We start from the raw sequence: 17,727 nt of genomic DNA, 5'->3' as shown, positions 1-17,727 counted from the left end.
ATGAAGGGCGTTTGATTATTGTAGTGCGACCTGCTGCTGCCTTCAATACCAGTGACATCCTAATTCAAATCGTCAATATAGTTTATAATGTATAGTTATAGTTTATATATTATAGTTTATAAATTATATTATTATTATAGTTTATATAGGAGCCACCTGATTTGGTGACTTCTTCAATTGCCGCCACTAACACTTCACTAAATGGCACGCAACATCGTGCAAGTAAGTGAATTTATCTTGAGTGCAATAAATATCTCGCGCTGAAAATGTTGATGTCGAGAAATAAATCTGAATCCAATAGTTTCCATGAACACCTAAGGCAAAAAAAAAATGAAACAGTGACTAAGATATTGAAACGGGATTTGAGAGCATTTAAAGAAAGAAATAAAAGTCATGTAAACTAGAGTGGAAGTAGAGAGGCAGGCTGCAGCGTCGACCCTACCCGAACTGCCTCCCGCTCACCCTTTTTTATACTCCGGGATGACGCTATGTGACCTCGGAAAATTTATGCAAATTTCTTGCATAATAAAGATTACGTAAATAATTTTGTATTAATAATAACGATACACATTTTACTGATTTTTTGCGATTCTAGTAGTTGTTGGACTATGAGATCAAGGAAGCCTTTGTTGAGTGGGTCGCTGCAGCAACTTGCAACCGGTGTCTCAACGCGTCACCGCCCTGCCTGGCCTACACACATATATGTTGGAATTCCTCAAAATTTACGTAAAATTTCCCGTAAACCGTCTTGCATACTTGAAGCTGTATAAATAACAAACCGTTTCATAATTTTCTTTCGCCAGAAAGTGTCGACAGTTGCGCGAAATCTGCAGCTACGTCGTATTGAAAGTGTCATATATTGCTGGCCAACTACCGGCACTTGCGCAGTATGCTGGTGCGCAGGTTCTTTGTTTTGATGAGATTTGGCACATGCGCCTCGCAATTCACGAGACTTGGCACAGTAAGCGAGATGTGGCACATTTGTCCTCATGTGGCATATATGCTGGGCTACTTGCAGGCCTTTGCCAAGTGCGCAACAATTGGAGCTGGTGTTATCTAGTTTCAGAATTTCTTGGTGTACTCACGACCTTGGATTAAGCATAAACACACCTGGATTGAGTAGAAATAGACCTGATTGCATTCCAGTCTTGGCAAGAAGGTGTTGCCCCATATTTTTCTGGGTAAAAGTCTTGAGCTACGCACATCATTAATTAGCTTCGCGGAAGACGGCTGAGTAGGGACCGAAACTATGAATTCAAATTTTAAAACTGCTGACTCCATTTTGTTAAATCAGGTGGTTTTTCACCTTTAACTTTACCAAAAATTCAAATTTAATATGAGAAATCTAATTTTATACCCAATCGGCTGTTAATAATAAACTCACGTTCCACAAAAGAGCTACTAGAATTAGATTGTATGGCGGTGTATGGCATTGACAGTGTTATGATGTGACGTCATCGAAGGGCGGGGAGGAGCGAGTTTTGCGCGCGAACTGCTATGGCAACAAGCAATGGTTTTGTGTTGGAAATGTAACGATTTTACAAATGTAATGCGTGCTGCAATAGTGAGAGACGCTGGTCATTATCCCCTGCATTGCCTAAACTCTAATGGATACAACAAAAGCTTGAATTTACGAGCAGTGCTTGAGTTTTAGGTAAGGGGAGCACAGCTAGGCCGAGTTCAAGGAGTCCTCTGTATACCGTGTCCTTCTTGCGCGGCCATTTAAACTCTTTCTTTACATCCGCGGCCCGGCGATGCTGCCCACGGGTACCGTATACTTAATTGCTTTTGTCATAGGCCGTCCGATTATTGTGGTCGTAATCGTCAGTTTCACGCAGAAATAATTTATTTCTTCATGAGTTTCGTGCGTCTGACGATGATGGTACGTTGCACGCATGCACGCTGACCTCGTTGAATGATTCTCGTATAATTTGATGGCCGTATATTGTTCGATTATTGTTTGCTTATTACCGCAGATTCTGACCTCTGTCCGACTCGAATTTATCAACTGCACTGAATAAGAACTTGACAAAAGTCATACCCTATTAATTATTGCTCGAATAGTGCTAATTTTTTTAACCTGTAGATGGGTTATTCGGCACGGTTGGTGTTAAATTAGCATAATTATCTAGTCTTCAACGGAACAGTCAACAAGAAATTGATAGGCAAACTCTTCCAGCAAACATTGCTTCAAACTATTCAAAAATTTGCGCATTTTTTCCCCCAACAATGCGCCAACGATTCCTTCGAATTTTTATTTGAAACTTTCTTTCTCTTTTCACTTCTTCGAATTTCCAGCTTTTTCTCAAACCTCTTCTTGAATCTTTCCTGCAAAATTTGTTCCAAATTTCTTTATCAAACTTTTTAAGAATTTCTTTACGAAACTCCTCCTTGAAACTTCATTTCCAAACATCAAGCTGATTAATTTCATGAATAAAATTTTTCGTATATTTTGCGCTTACTGATTTCCTTTTCCGATTTTTACTTCCTTTTTAAGCTGGCTTTTCCTTATTCGCCTCGATAATCATTCTTACTTTTTATGCAACCGACTCGCTGATTTTCAACAGGTTCCATATTTCCTTGACGGGGGTATGGGAGGGGGGGGGAACATGGGGATGGAATGTATGCGGAACAATCTGGTTAGGGAAGGAGGGGGGGGGTCAAGGAGAGGGAGGGTTGGGGACTACGTCTCCCGTCAACACAGCTTTAAGAAACCGCCACCTAGATTGACCTCCGCCACCTACGCCGCCAACCCCGCTGCCCTTGCCGTCAATCATGGAAACCACCACCACCACCACCACCACAATCATCACCACCATACTTGTCATAGTCATGCTTGTTACCGTATCGCCAAATTTGTTATCACATGATTTCACGTATCGTCAATGCTGGAAAAATATCGTATTCTTTACAGATATTTTATTTCATCGTACGAGTGTCGTTTGCTTTTTTTCTAGTATCGTTTGTCGTACTTCTTATCAATCGCAGCGCATGCTCTGTTCCCTTTGTCTAGTATTGGTTGGCTGCACTAGTATTACCTAGTTAGAAAGTTAGTAGTATTGGTACCTATTATTACCTAGTTAGTGTTGGTACCTAGTATTACCTAATTGGTATTGGTACCTAGTATTACCTAGCTAGTATTGGCACCTAGTATTACCTAGCTAGTATTGGTACCTAGTATTACCTAGCTAGTATTGGCACCTAGTATTACCTATCTACTATTAGTACCAAGCATTACCTAGCTCGTATTGGTACCTAGTATTACCTAGCATGGGTACCTAGTATTACCTAGCTAGTATTGTTACCTAGTATTGCCTAGCTAGTATTGGTACCTAGTATTACCTAGCTAGTATTGGTACCTAGTATTACCTATCTAGTATTGGTACCTAGTATTACCTAGCTAGTGTCGGTACCTAGTATTACCTAGCTAGTATCGGTACCTAGTATTACCTAGGTAGCATGGGTACCTAGTATTACCTAGCTAGTATTGGTACCTAGTATTACCTAGGTAGCATGGGTGCCTAGTATTACCTAGCTAGTATCGGTACCTAGTATTACCTAGGTAGCATGGGTGCCTAGTATTACCTAGCTAGTATTGGTACCTAGTATTACCTAGGTAGCATGGGTGCCTAGTATTACCTAGCTAGTATCGGTACCTAGTATTACCTAGGTAGCATGGGTGCCTAGTATTGCCTAGCTAGTATCGGTACCTAGTATTACCTAGCTAGGATTGGTACCTAATATTACCTAGCTAGTATTGGTACCTAATATTACCTAGCTAGTATTGGTACCTAGTATTACCTAGCTAGTATTGGTAGGTACCTAGTATTACCTATCTGCTATTAGTACCAAGCATTACCTAGCTCGTATTGGTACCTAGTATTACCTAGCTCGTATTGGTACCTAGTATTGCCTAGCTAGTATTGGTACCTAGTATTGCCTAGCTAGTATTGGTACCTAGTATTACCTAGCTAGTATCGGTACCTAGTATTACCTAGGTAGCATGGGTACCTAGTATTACCTAGCTAGTATTGGTACCTACAAGTGCCGTTGTGTACCATGAGAAGAGCTGGCACACTTTCACCGACTGGACATCCGGGGCTACTTTCACTCGCGTAGACTTTCTTCTGTCAACCTTCCCTCCGGTTGAGGCAGAAACGCTCATTCCGTGCGTGTTTCTATTCTTCCTATGCGTAATAAATTGTGGGTTTAACGCCACCAAACTTAGCGAACAAAACAGGTGGACTGCTATTTATGCTAGAGGCACCAGGCATCTAAGAAAGTGTTTTCTATCGAGCATTATTTATACAACATACATTTAGTGCGTTAAATTAAATGTCTGACTTACGGTTAAATATTGCACTTGAGAATAAGGACGAGATAAAAGGTACAGGTTCATGAGACGTCCTGAAAGGAAGTAGTTTAGTATGGAAGTGGTGCGTAGTAGCGATGGTGGTGGCGGAGAGGGAGTACGCAGGACTCCGTCGAAGAGAAGAGGAGGCAGCGCAGCACGCTGGTGGGGGTGCAGGGGAGGCAGCGCAGCACGGTGGCGGGGGGTGCGGGGGAGGCAGCGCAACGCGCTGGGCGCTGGCAGGGGGATGCGCGGAGGCTGAGGCTGCGTAGTATGCTTCCGAAGGGGCTGTGGGGGAGGCAGTACAGCAGGCTGGTGGGGGGTGTACTCAGGCAGGGGGCGGGGGTGCTAGAAGACCGTTATTCGGTACAGCAGGTGCGGCGTGTACACAACAGGTGCCACGTCGCCCTCCTCCTCGCCGCTAGAAAGCGTCGTCGGGAGCACCGAACTGCCGCTGAGGAAGGGGGTAGGGATCTTCTAGTATGGAGGGGTGGGGAGGCGAATGGGAGGGGTTTGAAGGAAATAATGCCAAGGTGTAGGGGAAGAAAAATGAAGAAGTTGAAGGAAATCAATGCTGGAAAGGTCACGGGGAAGAGGAAAGGAGGGGGTTTCAGGAAGTGGTGGAGTGTATGAAACGGGGAATATATGGAGGGAAATACTGATGAGGTAGAAAGGGGGCTTTAAAAAGGGGGTTAAGAGAGGGGTGGAGGAGTGGGGTGGCGGCTGCTAGAAAAGGAGTGGAAAACATTATTGGAGTGGAGAGTGAATAAGGAAGTGATGTGTGGTAGCGATTTGAGACAAGAAGGAGAGGGAGGAAGGGGGAGGGGAGTAAGGGGAGGGAGCGTTATCTATGTAATGTCAATGGACGACCGGTTAATGGGTGTCCGGTTAATGCGAGTAGCATGGCTGTTTTAATGAGGAAAAGACACTATTGGCGGCCATTAATGTTGGGACGACGCGCGACAGTGAGAGATGCTAACTCCTGACCACCATTAGCCATTACCGGTCTCACCCATTACCATACCCTTACCTCATTAGCCATTACCGGTCTCACCCATTACCATACCCTTACCTCATTAGCCATTACCGGTTTCATCCATTACCATACCCTTACCTCATTAGCCATTACCGGTTTCATCCATTACCATACCCTTACCTCAAAAGCCATTACCGGTCTCATCCATTTCCATACCCTTACCTCATTAGCAGCAACACGACTCTCAGCTATCAGTTTCGTGCAGAATTTAATCTATTTGCGATATGTGCTTTAATCCATGATTTGTAAATTACGTATCGTCAATAGCTATTTGGCCGGTAAATTGTAATGAACTTTACTCTCGACAAATTTTTTTTGATGATATTTGGCTCCACGTCTGTATTTGTTCATAATATCTTAAATCAAACATTGGGCTAGAATTTTAGTGTTAAACTTATTTGGTAGCCATTGAGCTAAGTTGTGATTAAGTTCAATTAATATAATTTATTACAATTAACAGAAAAACTCTTACATAAGTTGTCTCTTCCGTGAAAATTTGTAACTTTTGATGATAATTCTAGCTGCTATTCATCAAGTTCTGAACTGATAAGTAATTTGTTTCCGAAAAAATTTTCGATGAAACAATTGGGAATTTACCTGGTGTTTTCTGTGCCCTTTTTTTAAGAATGTATGCAATGCACGAGAATGAATGTATGGCAATATACACGCGTATGCATGCAATGCATGAGAATGTATGTTAATATACACGCGTATGCATGCAATGCACGAGAATGAATGTATGGCAATATACACGCGTATGCATGCAATGCATGAGAATGTATGGCAATATACACGCGTATGCATGCAATGCATGAGAATGTATGGCAATACACGCGTATGCATGCAATGCATGAGAATGTATGCTAGTGTATGCAGAAGGCTGCGTGCGAGGAGACCGTTTACGCGCTGCAGGATCGATGCAGAGCGAGGGTAGAGCGGTAGAATGTAGGTCGCTTGGTGTAGAGGGTAGAGAGGTAGATTGTGGGTCGCTTGGTGTAGAGGGTAGAGAGGTAGAATATAGTACGCTGGGTGTAGACTGTAGAGGGTAGAGAGGTAGATTGTGGGTCGCTTGGTGTAGAGGGTAGAGAGGTGGAATGTAGGTCACCTGGTGCTGAGGGTAGATTTAGGCAGTATGGGGCAGGCAGAGGGTAGATCAGTAGATGTGTAGAGTCGCAAGTCGCGGGTCGCAGAACTAAACTACAACACCGCACTTGGACATGCTTCAAATACGGTAAAATTTTGCCACAACTCAGGCGATGGATGCTTTTCAATTGTTGTTAAACGAGTACCTATATGTATAACAATGTTCACAATTATACTATATAATACTGTTCTTTGACTACACATATAACAATAATCACAGTTATACTATACAATGCTGTTCTTCAACTATACATATAACAATAATCACAATTATACTACCACTATATCTATACAATACTATTATTTGACTACTCGTATAACAATAAGCCCAATTCTACTTTACAGTCAATACTGTTCTTTGCCTACACATATAACAATAAGCACAATTATACTGTACCAAACATGTTTTTCTTCGACTACACATATAACAATAATCACAACTGCCCCCCCATCCCCCCCAGACGCCCCCCAGTCCCCCCGAGGAGGTGCACAAGAGGCTGGAGGAGGTCCGCCTCCTCGAGTCCCGCAAGTCGGCCCGTCTCGCGGACAGCGACACGGACTTCGCGAAGCTCGCGGACGTCGCGACGGACAGAAAACGTCCGCCGGGTGGCCCGTCCTCGGGCCGATCGTCGCCCGCGACGGGCCACCAGCCCGCCAACGTCGGCACGTCGTCCAACATTGACGTGCCAGGGTCGTCCCCTATCCCCATGGGGTGGGTTGTTGTCGTGCTCGTAGGAATAGCATTGTAGAGTTGTGATTGATTTAAATTCTCGTAGGAATTGCGCTGTCTGGTTTTTAGGGATAGAATATTACTTGATAATATTTTTATAAATATACAAATGAAAATAATTTAGCGAATAGGTAATGGGTGATATAGAGGAATATAATTTATACACATAACTCATGTATATGGATAGTATGCATAGTTATGCAGAGATAATTGTTCAGTCATGAGAGAAGAGAATTAAAAAGACGATGTAACCATGACTTTCGGTACGAATATCATTAGGAATGGTATTAATTGTACATTTCTACCGGCATAGAACAATAGCGTGGATTATGTCGAGTAGGAATTCTTGCTTAACTGCGGGTAGGAATGGCATGGAAGTTTTAGCAACCATATTGATGATTTGTATTTACATTTACACGAGACTGCGTTCAAAACAAGATGTTCAGTGATGACGCGCGTCTCTGTGACGCTGTAACTCGTTAGACTCACGTACGTCTGACTCACGTCTGACTCACGTCTGACTCACGTCTGACTCACGTCTGACTCACGTGTGATTCCTGACTCACGTCTGACTCACGGTGATTCCTGACTCACGTCTGACTCACGTCTGACTCACGTCTGACTCACGTTTGACTCACGTCTGACTTACGTCTGACCCACGTCTGACTTACGTCTGACTCACTTTTTTCACACGCTTGTCTCACATTTTACTCACCTTTTACTCACTTTTTATTCACGTTTTTCTCACTTTTTACCCACTTTTTACTCATGTTTGACTCACTTTTTACTCGCATTTTATTCACTTTTTCCTCTCTTTTTACTCACTTTTTCCTCTCTTTTTCCTCTCTTTTTCCTCTCTTTTTCCTCTCTTTTTCCTCACATGTGACTCACTCATGACCCACACACCACAGGTCCCGCAAGCGCCGCAGTTCGCGCTGTGGTGAGGAGGACACGATGGATGAGTGCGCCGCGGCTCTCGTACTCATGAAGCTCTCCTGCTCCCCGCGCTCTGCCTTACTCAGCGAGGGTGAGTAAATACAATATTTATTTATTATGATTAAGTAAAACATGGATATTATTAGTTATACAATGTGTTATGTTATTACTTACTCAGCGAGGGTTAGTTATTTCATTATTTGTTAATTGTGATAAAGTAAATCATGCATATTATTATTTCAGAACTGTGGTTTAAATTATTACTTTATTTGCGTGTTGGTCTGGGGCATCATGTTGAATGTGTTTACGTGTTCCAAAACACAACATTATTAACATTTGTTATACCTTCGCTGTCTTGGTATGAGTGTTGTGATTGCGGCTCATCGGCATCACACTTCAATAATTCATATTTATGTAAATGTTATGCTGCAAAGCAATTTAACATCGCGTATGTGATGAATTTTATGGTGGTGACGTCATCACCGCTGACGCAGTGACGTCATGCGTCATATGACGCAGTGCATAACGAGCTGCCATGATGACGTCAGCAGGTGCACTGCACCGACAGCGATGCAGTGCGTCGTTATCAGCATATCGCAAATCTCGTTATCAGCGTGAAGGGTCGTTGACCTTGCGTACACAGTACAAGGTCACCTGGCATCCCTGCCATGACTCAGGCGCTCGTTTTGTCCTGAGCTGCGAACTGTTCCAAGCCTGGCCATTACAAACCTAACTGAACCACACTTATGGCCTATCCTAACCTAACATTACCTTGCCTAACCTTGCTTAGCTTAACCTTGCCTAGCCAAACCATGCCTAACCTAGCCTATCCAAACCTAACCTTGCCTAACATAGCCTAGCATACCCTAACCTAAGATTGCCTAACCTAAACAAATCTAACCTAGCATAGCCTAATCTAGCTTAACCTAACCATGACTAACTTAACCTTGCCTAGACTATCCTATCCCAGCCCAAGCCCAACAAAACCGAGTATAACTTAATTGAAGTAAACCCATCCTAGTCTATCCTACCTTCCTACTAAACCTTTCCCAGCTTAAGCTGGCCTATCCTATCCTAAACCAGCATAACCAGTCGTAACCTTATCATACCTAACCTAGTCCACTCCAATTAAGCCTTACATTTTATATTACAGTCTTTTTATCATCAATTTTAGGCGATTTGTACCATCCCTCATCTCATTCCGCTTTGCTTCTTCTCTTTCTCTATACCCTATTTGATCCTTGCGCTCGCTCTTTGTAATTAAAAAAATATAACTCAGTACTCACTGCAGTGAGTGACAGAGAGCGCATTTTCTCGTCGACGAAAACTTGAGGTCCCGGACGGACAGATGGACAGACAGACAGACAGACGGACATGGCGAGCACAATAGTGCATTTTTTCCATAAATGAGAAAATGCGCTAAAAATCTTAATTTTCCCTTAACGACCAAGAAATTGCGTGGCATGCTGACGCACTGTTTTGGTGCGCAGTTGCACTTGAATGTTTTCAAGGTAGTTATATTTATGCCTGCAGCTGCAAGGTTCATCACACTTGCCTGCAGCTGCAGGGTTCATCACACTTGCCTGCAGCTGCAGGGTTCATCACACTTGCCTGCAGCTGCTGAGATTGTGATGACGCCGATGCTAGGAAATGCCTGAAATACTTGTCATAAATTCCAGCAGCGAGAATAAATCATTGGTTCTCATGCTGATGGAGAGATTAGTGGTTCTCATGTTTAAGGATAGATAAGTGGTTCTCATGCTGAAGGAGAGATAAGTGGTTCTCATGCTGATGGAGAGATAAGTGGTTCTCATGCTGATGGAGAGATTAGTGGTTCTCATGTTTAAGGATAGATAAGTGGTTCTCATGCTGAAGGAGAGATAAGTGGTTCTCATGCTGATGGAGAGATAAGTGGTTCTCATGCTGATGGAGAGATTAGTGGTTCTCATGCCGAAGGACAGATAAGTGGTTATCATGCTGAAGGACAGATAAGTGGTTATCATGCTGAAGGATAGATAAGTGGTTCTCATGCTGACGGAGAGATTAGTGGTTCTCATGCTGACGGAGAGATTAGTGGTTATCATGCTGAAGGACAGATAAGTGGTTCTCATGCCGAAGGACAGATAAGTAGTTCTCATGTTTAAGGATAGATAAGTGGTTCTCATGCTCAAGGATAGATCAGTGGTTCTCGTGTTGTGTTACACGCACCACTATAGTGGTGCGCTGGAACAGTCCAGTCCACTATTTTTATTTAATTTTTAATGCGAATAATTCAAGTGGTGCATTTACTTATTCCACTTGATATAGCATAGTAAGAAAAATTAATGCGTCTTATTCATGCCAAATATTTATATTTCTGCATTCGCTGAGATTCAGTTTCTGCAGCCTCGAGGAATGCGCCTTCATTTGTCCTGATTTTTTAATACTGAGTTTAGGATAAAACTATATTTCTATAGGGGAAAAAAGTAAGCGTTTGTAACTTGACTATATGAAGGGCATGTTGGTTCGTGGCGACTGTACCCGACCTCCAAGTGGTACTCGATTAGGTACCACTTGGAAAAGTTTAGGGACCACAGGAATATACAGGAACTAGGATATAGGCCGTGTTTCTTCATATTTATTTAAGGGCAAAATGATGGGAAGTCAAGACGTAAAGTTATTTCCTCGGAATGTCCTTATCATAACATCACCGGGTTATCAAACCTCATTTGCCAATCACACATCACATGCCAATCACACATCACATGCCAATCACACATCACATGCCAATCACACCTCATTTGCCAATCACATATCACATGCCAATCACACCTCATCTGCCAATCACACATCACATCGAAACCACACCTCACTTGCCAATCACATATCACATGCCAATCACACCTCATCTGCCAATCACACATCACATCGAAATCACACCTCATTCGCCAATCACACATCACATGCCAATCACACCTCACATGCCAATCACACCTCATTCGCCAATCACATATCACATGCCAATCACACCTCACTTGCCAATCACACATCACATGATATCAGCACCACATTTTGATAACAACATCTACGCGTAAAGTAAAACAATTCAAGCGTCAACAACAACAACAACAATTGCTGCACGATTGTTCAATAATTTGCAACAATTTACTGAGTATCTGATATATACCTGATAAGCCGTTGCTATCAGCTGCTCTGATAGCTGATCAGTGAGCTTTCAAATTTAGTCTCTAAGTTTCTATAGTGCTTTATCAATGACTGTTTTATTATTGTTTTTTGCATTTATGTATAACTTGTCTCAAAATAATAATATAAGGTGATAAAATGAATAAAATGAATAAATATAGAAAAAGTTTCTATAGTGCTTCAGCCATCACAATTTTCATTATTTTTTTTGCATCGGTTACCAAGGGATTCCAATCGGTGCTGCTCCGTGATGAATTTCTTTATATCCATATCATTTTTCTTTATGTATAATTTGTCTCACAATTAATAATAATAGAAGTTGATAAAATTTAGCATTATCTCCTTGTTATCCAGATATCTTAACCTTTATTAATAGGAAAAATCATTTAATTTGCACGCTCCTGATGTGCTACATGTACAATGAAGTTTTACAACTTAAATTGCATCGTACAGTAGTACCGTGCTGAAAAAAAATCTTTATTATAATTTTAGCTTCAAGATTTTTTCAATTTCATCTTGTTTGCCTAAAAAGATAAGACGAAATTTAATTACTCTCTGTACAATGTACAAATAAAGTTTACAAACACTGTACAAGTGTACACCTGATTGTGCACCGATTAAGCTGCACTTGTACAGACTTGTGCTTGTGCAACAAAAAAAAGATGTAAGCGTTCAGCTGTAGCTTTAAGCGAGATAAGGTTATAACAGACGACTCATACTACTTTGTACACAAATGTTCATTCTTGCTTTGACATCAGCTGCAGCATCTGATGTGCTGTTTCATGGCAGCTGACATTCTCAGCTGTAGCTTACAGTTCTAATTGCAGCTGAAGGTCACAGTTGTAGTTGCATCCGACAGTTGCAGTTGCAGCTGACAGTTGCAGCTGAAGGTAGCAGTTGGAGCTGACAGTTGCAGTTGCAGCTGAGAGTTGCAGTTGTGGCTGACAGTTGCAGTTGCAGCTGACAGTTGCAGTTGTGGCTGACAGTTGCAGTTGCAGCTGACAGTTCGTTGACAGTTGTACATGCAGCTGACAGTTGCAGCTGACAGTTGCAGCTGACAGCTGCAGCTGACAGTTCGTTGACACGGCTGTAGCCTGATACGTGGCAGGTCTGCAGCAGATGTACGTATAGAGTTGCATGACGTTAATAATGCTGCCACAAACAGCTGCTTGACTCAACAGCTGCTTGACTCAACAGCTGTTGCTGCTCTCTATCCTCGACTTATGAGCGCGTTTTGGGTGGCCAACGATTAGCCGTATTTTTACTACTGTACGGGATTAAATATTGAACAGAATTTATAGGCGTGGTATCGTTGGCCAGAGCTTAATAAATATTTTTCAGTTCATGTGCATCATTTTTGTTATTGGATTCTATAAGATAAATCGTAATTTTTTACAATTTGGATGTCGTCGCATTTCTTTATAAACCAGCAATTATTTAATAGGATTTCATAAATTTTTTATCCTCGCATTTAAAATATTCTTGTTTATTATTTAACCTAACAATAGGCGACTATTAATAACTTTTGTCTACTATTGATACCAATAAGCTTCACCGTTAAATTAATGTCATGTCACAGTGACAAATGTCTACCGGTAGGCGACATTTTTTCTACCTGGGCCGAGTAGAAAAGGTAGAAATTTGATTCGTTCCGGTAGACCGGCAGCGGTTGATACGCTCCAGCGCGCGTAGATCGTCAGTTTTATGATGTTAGTACACCCAGTAAAATAAATGGCTCATTATCCAAGTAGTTATGCACATTTCGCACTTGTATGGGTCATCCTGACCCAGTTTAACCCGGCAAAAGAATGTATCAGTGCTACGTCCGCTAATTGTTCGTTCTGAGGGTAAAAAAGTGTTTCACAACTTAGACAAGGTGATTCATTCATTTTTCTTAGTGTATGAATTGTGCAGTGGAACTAGCGGACGCGGACGTGTTGTTTTATACTGGAAAACACGTTATATTTTTTGCTAGAAAATACTATACGTTTCTAGTGTTTTTTTTTTGTATGGAAATGATTAATTTTCACTAGAAATTCCTTGTTTTTTCATGCGTGAATTTTCATACTAAGAATTTTTCATTGCCTTGTAGTGGCAATTCATAGTTTTTTTACTGGAGAAAAACGGAGAATTTTTTCGGAGAAAATTTTTGATGTTTCGCTTTAGTTTTAATTTCATTTCTGGAAATACAGATAAGCTTTCTTGCTTCCTCCCTCTCCCCTTCTATTACCTCTCCGATACACCCCCCCTCCCCTACTTCTCTTTCTTCCCCTGCTCCCTCTCTCCCCTCCCTCTCACCCCTCCCTCCCTCTCTCCCCTCCCTCTCACTCTCCCAGATCCCCCAAACACCACCGCTCAGTTCGGGGCAATGTCCTGGGCTCATAGCTTGTTCACTGCCTGCCTCTTTTCTCCTATTCCATTTCTCCCCTTCTCTTTATCACCTTCTTTCTTCACACTTTCCCTCCCTTCAGTGCTCCCATCTCCCCTTTCTCACCCCCACTCTCCCATCCTCCCTCCGGTATGGAAGAGGGGGTGTGGCGGTAACGGCGCTCCGTTACCACCGCCACGTCACGCGTAAATCAACAGGCAATAACGGCGCTGCAATAACAGTTAATAATGGCGCTGCAATAACACTAAACAGTCAATAACGGCCATGCAATAACAGGGAATAACAGGCAATAACGGCGCTGCAATAACAGACAATAACTGTAACTGTAATGCAGTAGTTTGACGCGTTATGAGATGTTATTTTATTTTTCAATATGTTGTAATTTCCTCCCTTTCACTCACCCACTCCACACTCCCCCACTCACCCCTCAGCCACCTTCCCACCCTTTCACCCACTTAACACTCACCCACTCACCCCTCAGCCACCTTCCCACCCTTTCACCCACTCCACACTCCCCCACTCACCCCTCTCTTCCGTGACGCTGGTAACGGTGTTCTCGCAAGGCTCCTGAATGCGTTCACGTGTACCGGCTCATTCATGAATAATTCATGAGGGTGAGTTACACAACTCATACACAGCCCATACAGCAGCTGATCTATTCAGATGAATGCGCTGCTGGTGACGTCACATCACAGCCGCGGGGACTGTGATGACCTCTGCTGCACTGCAGTGTGATGAACTCACATGTTGCTCCATGTTACTCCATGTTGCTCCATGTTACTCCATGTTCCCAAATGTTGCTCCATGTTCCCACATGTTGCTCCATGTTACTTCATGTTCCCACATGTTACTCCATGTTCCCACATGTTGCTACATGTTACTCCACGTTCCCACATGTTGCTCCATGTTACGAAACGTTACTTCATGTTACTCCATGCTACTAAACGATATACTACTTGTTTCTACAAGTTAATCCAGGTTTTCATTAATGTAAATCCATTTTAGTACAAATTCCCATAGCTTACTCCATGTAACTCCATGTTCCTACACGTTTCTACATGTTCTCCATGTTCAGAAACGTTTCTACATGTTCGTAAACCTTCATCGTTTTATGCCAGCGTTATACCGAGTGACGTTACACATATAACGCCTTCAAGTGCTGCTAAAGTTCAGTCAGATTGTCTTTATTTACGCCTCAATCACGAACCTGAACTCGATGTGACCAATCTTTTAATGCTATTCATATTGCAACTGCTGAAGAATGAAATCAAACTAAAAATATGAGATTATTAAACTACAATTAAAGTATGTAACAACTAAACAGAAGAACAAAGTAAGCCTTCTAAATTATTTTTTGATTCGAATGATATCTGTTGCAGTCTTCGTTTCATTGCTGTGTGTTATTCTTACCTGAAAAGTAAATATTTATCGTAGACCCTTCATGACCATCATGATCATTTTCGTCATAATGGTATTCCTACCTGTACAGTGAATTTCGTAATGCATGCAGGATGAGACTATAGCACATTTAATCAAGCATCGTTTGTCCGGATATAGCTTGAACTTTCGCGTAAATTGACTTGAACCACGCGAATATTTCTGTGAATCTAGATTATAGTTTAAATTCTTATAAACCGAAATTGGTGTATCTGGAAAAGGAATAGTATTGATTTAACCAATCATAATGTGGAATATGGACACATTGTTTCGGCCAGTCACTGTTCGCAAGAGTCCACACACCAGGGCCTATACTTTAATAAAAAAAATTAATAGATCGTAAGTTCATCAGCCAATCATTGACGGCCTTTCAAGCAAAGTCCACCAGTCATAGACAAGAAAATAGAGCGTAAGTACTTACGCTAACTTAACGAGTTTTGACAGTTTGGCCGGGCCGGTTCGGAGGATACGCATTGCGCAAGCAGGATGCACATGTGCGTATAGATTTTATGTGCGTAAGTTGGCAGTAAAAACTCCTCGTGACTTCAAGTGACGTGCTTGAATATATGGCGTCTGGATATGCATTTATTTTGCAGCGTACGCTATAGTGTATGCCACATATATCTTGTATGTATGGAAAGCATTGAAGTATTTTTATTGAAATTAATAAGCAATAGATTAGAAATGAGTTTGGAAAACAAGCATCAAGACAATTCTAATGCGTAAGGACGGTGTTGAAATAAACTCTTTCTACATAGTAGGATACATTTTTACCTAGTAGGATACACTTCTACTTGGTAGGATACACTTCTATATACTAGGATACACTTCTACTTGGTAGGATATTCATATTTGGTATAATTTACACCTAATCGTACCATCAGTCACTTGATGGTATACAGACTACTTATAAATAGAAGGATGCGGTATGCATGAGTAAGCAGCGCAGGGATGAGTAACCGCGACGCCGGAGACCGGCACAAAGACCGACGCTGCCACGCCGCTACCGGGGTGGTCTGCCGTGTACGTGATACTGTCGTGTACGTGATACTGCCGTGTACGCAATACTGCCGTGTACGCAATACTGCCGTGTACGCAATACTGCCGTGTACGCAATACTGCCGTGTACGCAATACTGCCGTGTACGTGATACTGTCGTGTACGCAATACTACCGTGTACGCAATACTGCCTGTGTACGCAATACTGCCGTGTACGTCATACTGCCGTGTGCGTGATACTGCCGTGTACGCGGCATGATCGTTTGCGATATCGCCGCTCCGTCACCCGAACGTTCTCACTAAATTTCCGTGCCAGTAGAGCATGTGCGTGTTATGCTCTCATGTACATGCTTTACTCTCCTGTACGGGTTTTGCTCTCATGTATGTGTTTTGCTCTCATGAACGCGTTTTGCTCTCATGTACGTGTTTTGCTCTCGTGCATGTGTTTTGCTCTCATGAACGCGTTTTGCTCTCATGTACGTGTTTTGCTCTCGTGCATGTGTTTTGCTCTCATGAACGCGTTTTGCTCTCATGTACGTGTTTTGCTCTCGTGTACGTCATAATATCGTTGCACTGACGCACACACTAACGTTAACGTCCCCCCCCCCGCAGCTCTGGTGACGTACGACGTGGCTGGCAACGCTTCGTCCACATCATCGTCAGGCGTGTGGTCCTGGGCACCACACCACAACTCACCATACTCACCACACCACAACTCACCACTCTCACCACACCACAATGTGGGGAGGTCTGCCACCCCCTCACCCCCCCTCTCTGACCCCTCACCCGCCCCCACCGACGACGGCATCGAACTCGACGACTCGTCGGGACACGAAGACGAGTCGGCACCCAGGAAACGTAGGGGGAGTGGCACCTGGGCTGGGGGAGTGGCACCTGGGCTGGGGGAGTGGCACCTGGGCTGGGGGAGTGGCACCTGGGCTGGGGGAGTGTCACCTGGGCTGGGGGAGTGTCACCTGGGCTGGGGGAGTGTCACCTGGGCTGGGGGAGCGTCAGCTGGGCCAATTGATAGACAGAGGGAGTGCCGGCTGCTGGACAGGTGGGTAGAGGAAGTGCCAACTGAGTATGGAAAGTGCCACCTGGACAGTCAGAGTGCCGGCAGTCAGTCTAGGGAAGTGCCACATGGCAGGGCCACCTGGCAGAGCAGGAGCCATCTGGACAGGGCTAGTGCCAGCTGCTGGAACGTTGGGGGTATTTAGCGTATTTGTATGCGTATGTTTTGTTGTTCAATATTTAGCGTATTTGGATGCAAGTTTCGTTGTTCAATTATTCGTATTTTGATGTATATCTTTTTACCTACATACGCCCCGGTAAGTTAGTATCCACGAAATATGTACCTTGGTATGTGTTCTGTTGCTCCACACAAAAGACATATTCATGTATTTTGTTATACGTTTTGTCGCACGGCGAGTTTTCCATCTTTTAAGCAACATCGGCTGCGATTTATTGTTTAAATTTGTCCCCATTTTTCAATCATCCCAATTTGCCCTGACAAAGGATGGCTC

General features: G+C 42.9%; 1 protein-coding gene across 1 annotated transcript in view; it reads left to right on the top strand.

Moving 5' to 3' along the window:
- LOC125178733 (zinc finger protein 395-like) overlaps nt 1–17,421 on the top strand; it is a 31,387-nt gene extending 13,966 nt beyond the window's left edge. The window contains exons 2-4 of the mRNA XM_047883224.1: nt 6,992–7,242; nt 8,172–8,287; nt 16,817–17,421. Of these exons, the coding sequence (XP_047739180.1) occupies nt 6,992–7,242; nt 8,172–8,287; nt 16,817–17,421 (972 nt within the window). The remainder of the gene's footprint in view (nt 1–6,991; nt 7,243–8,171; nt 8,288–16,816) is intronic.
- Nucleotides 17,422–17,727: the final 306 nt, after the last annotated feature.

This window comes from Hyalella azteca, unplaced genomic scaffold, assembly GCF_000764305.2.
Source record: "Hyalella azteca isolate HAZT.00-mixed unplaced genomic scaffold, Hazt_2.0.2 contig151, whole genome shotgun sequence".
In the NCBI taxonomy this organism is placed as follows: domain Eukaryota; kingdom Metazoa; phylum Arthropoda; class Malacostraca; order Amphipoda; family Hyalellidae; genus Hyalella; species Hyalella azteca.
Note: the sequence above shows the minus strand (reverse complement) of the source record. Positions and strands in the feature narration are given on the sequence as shown.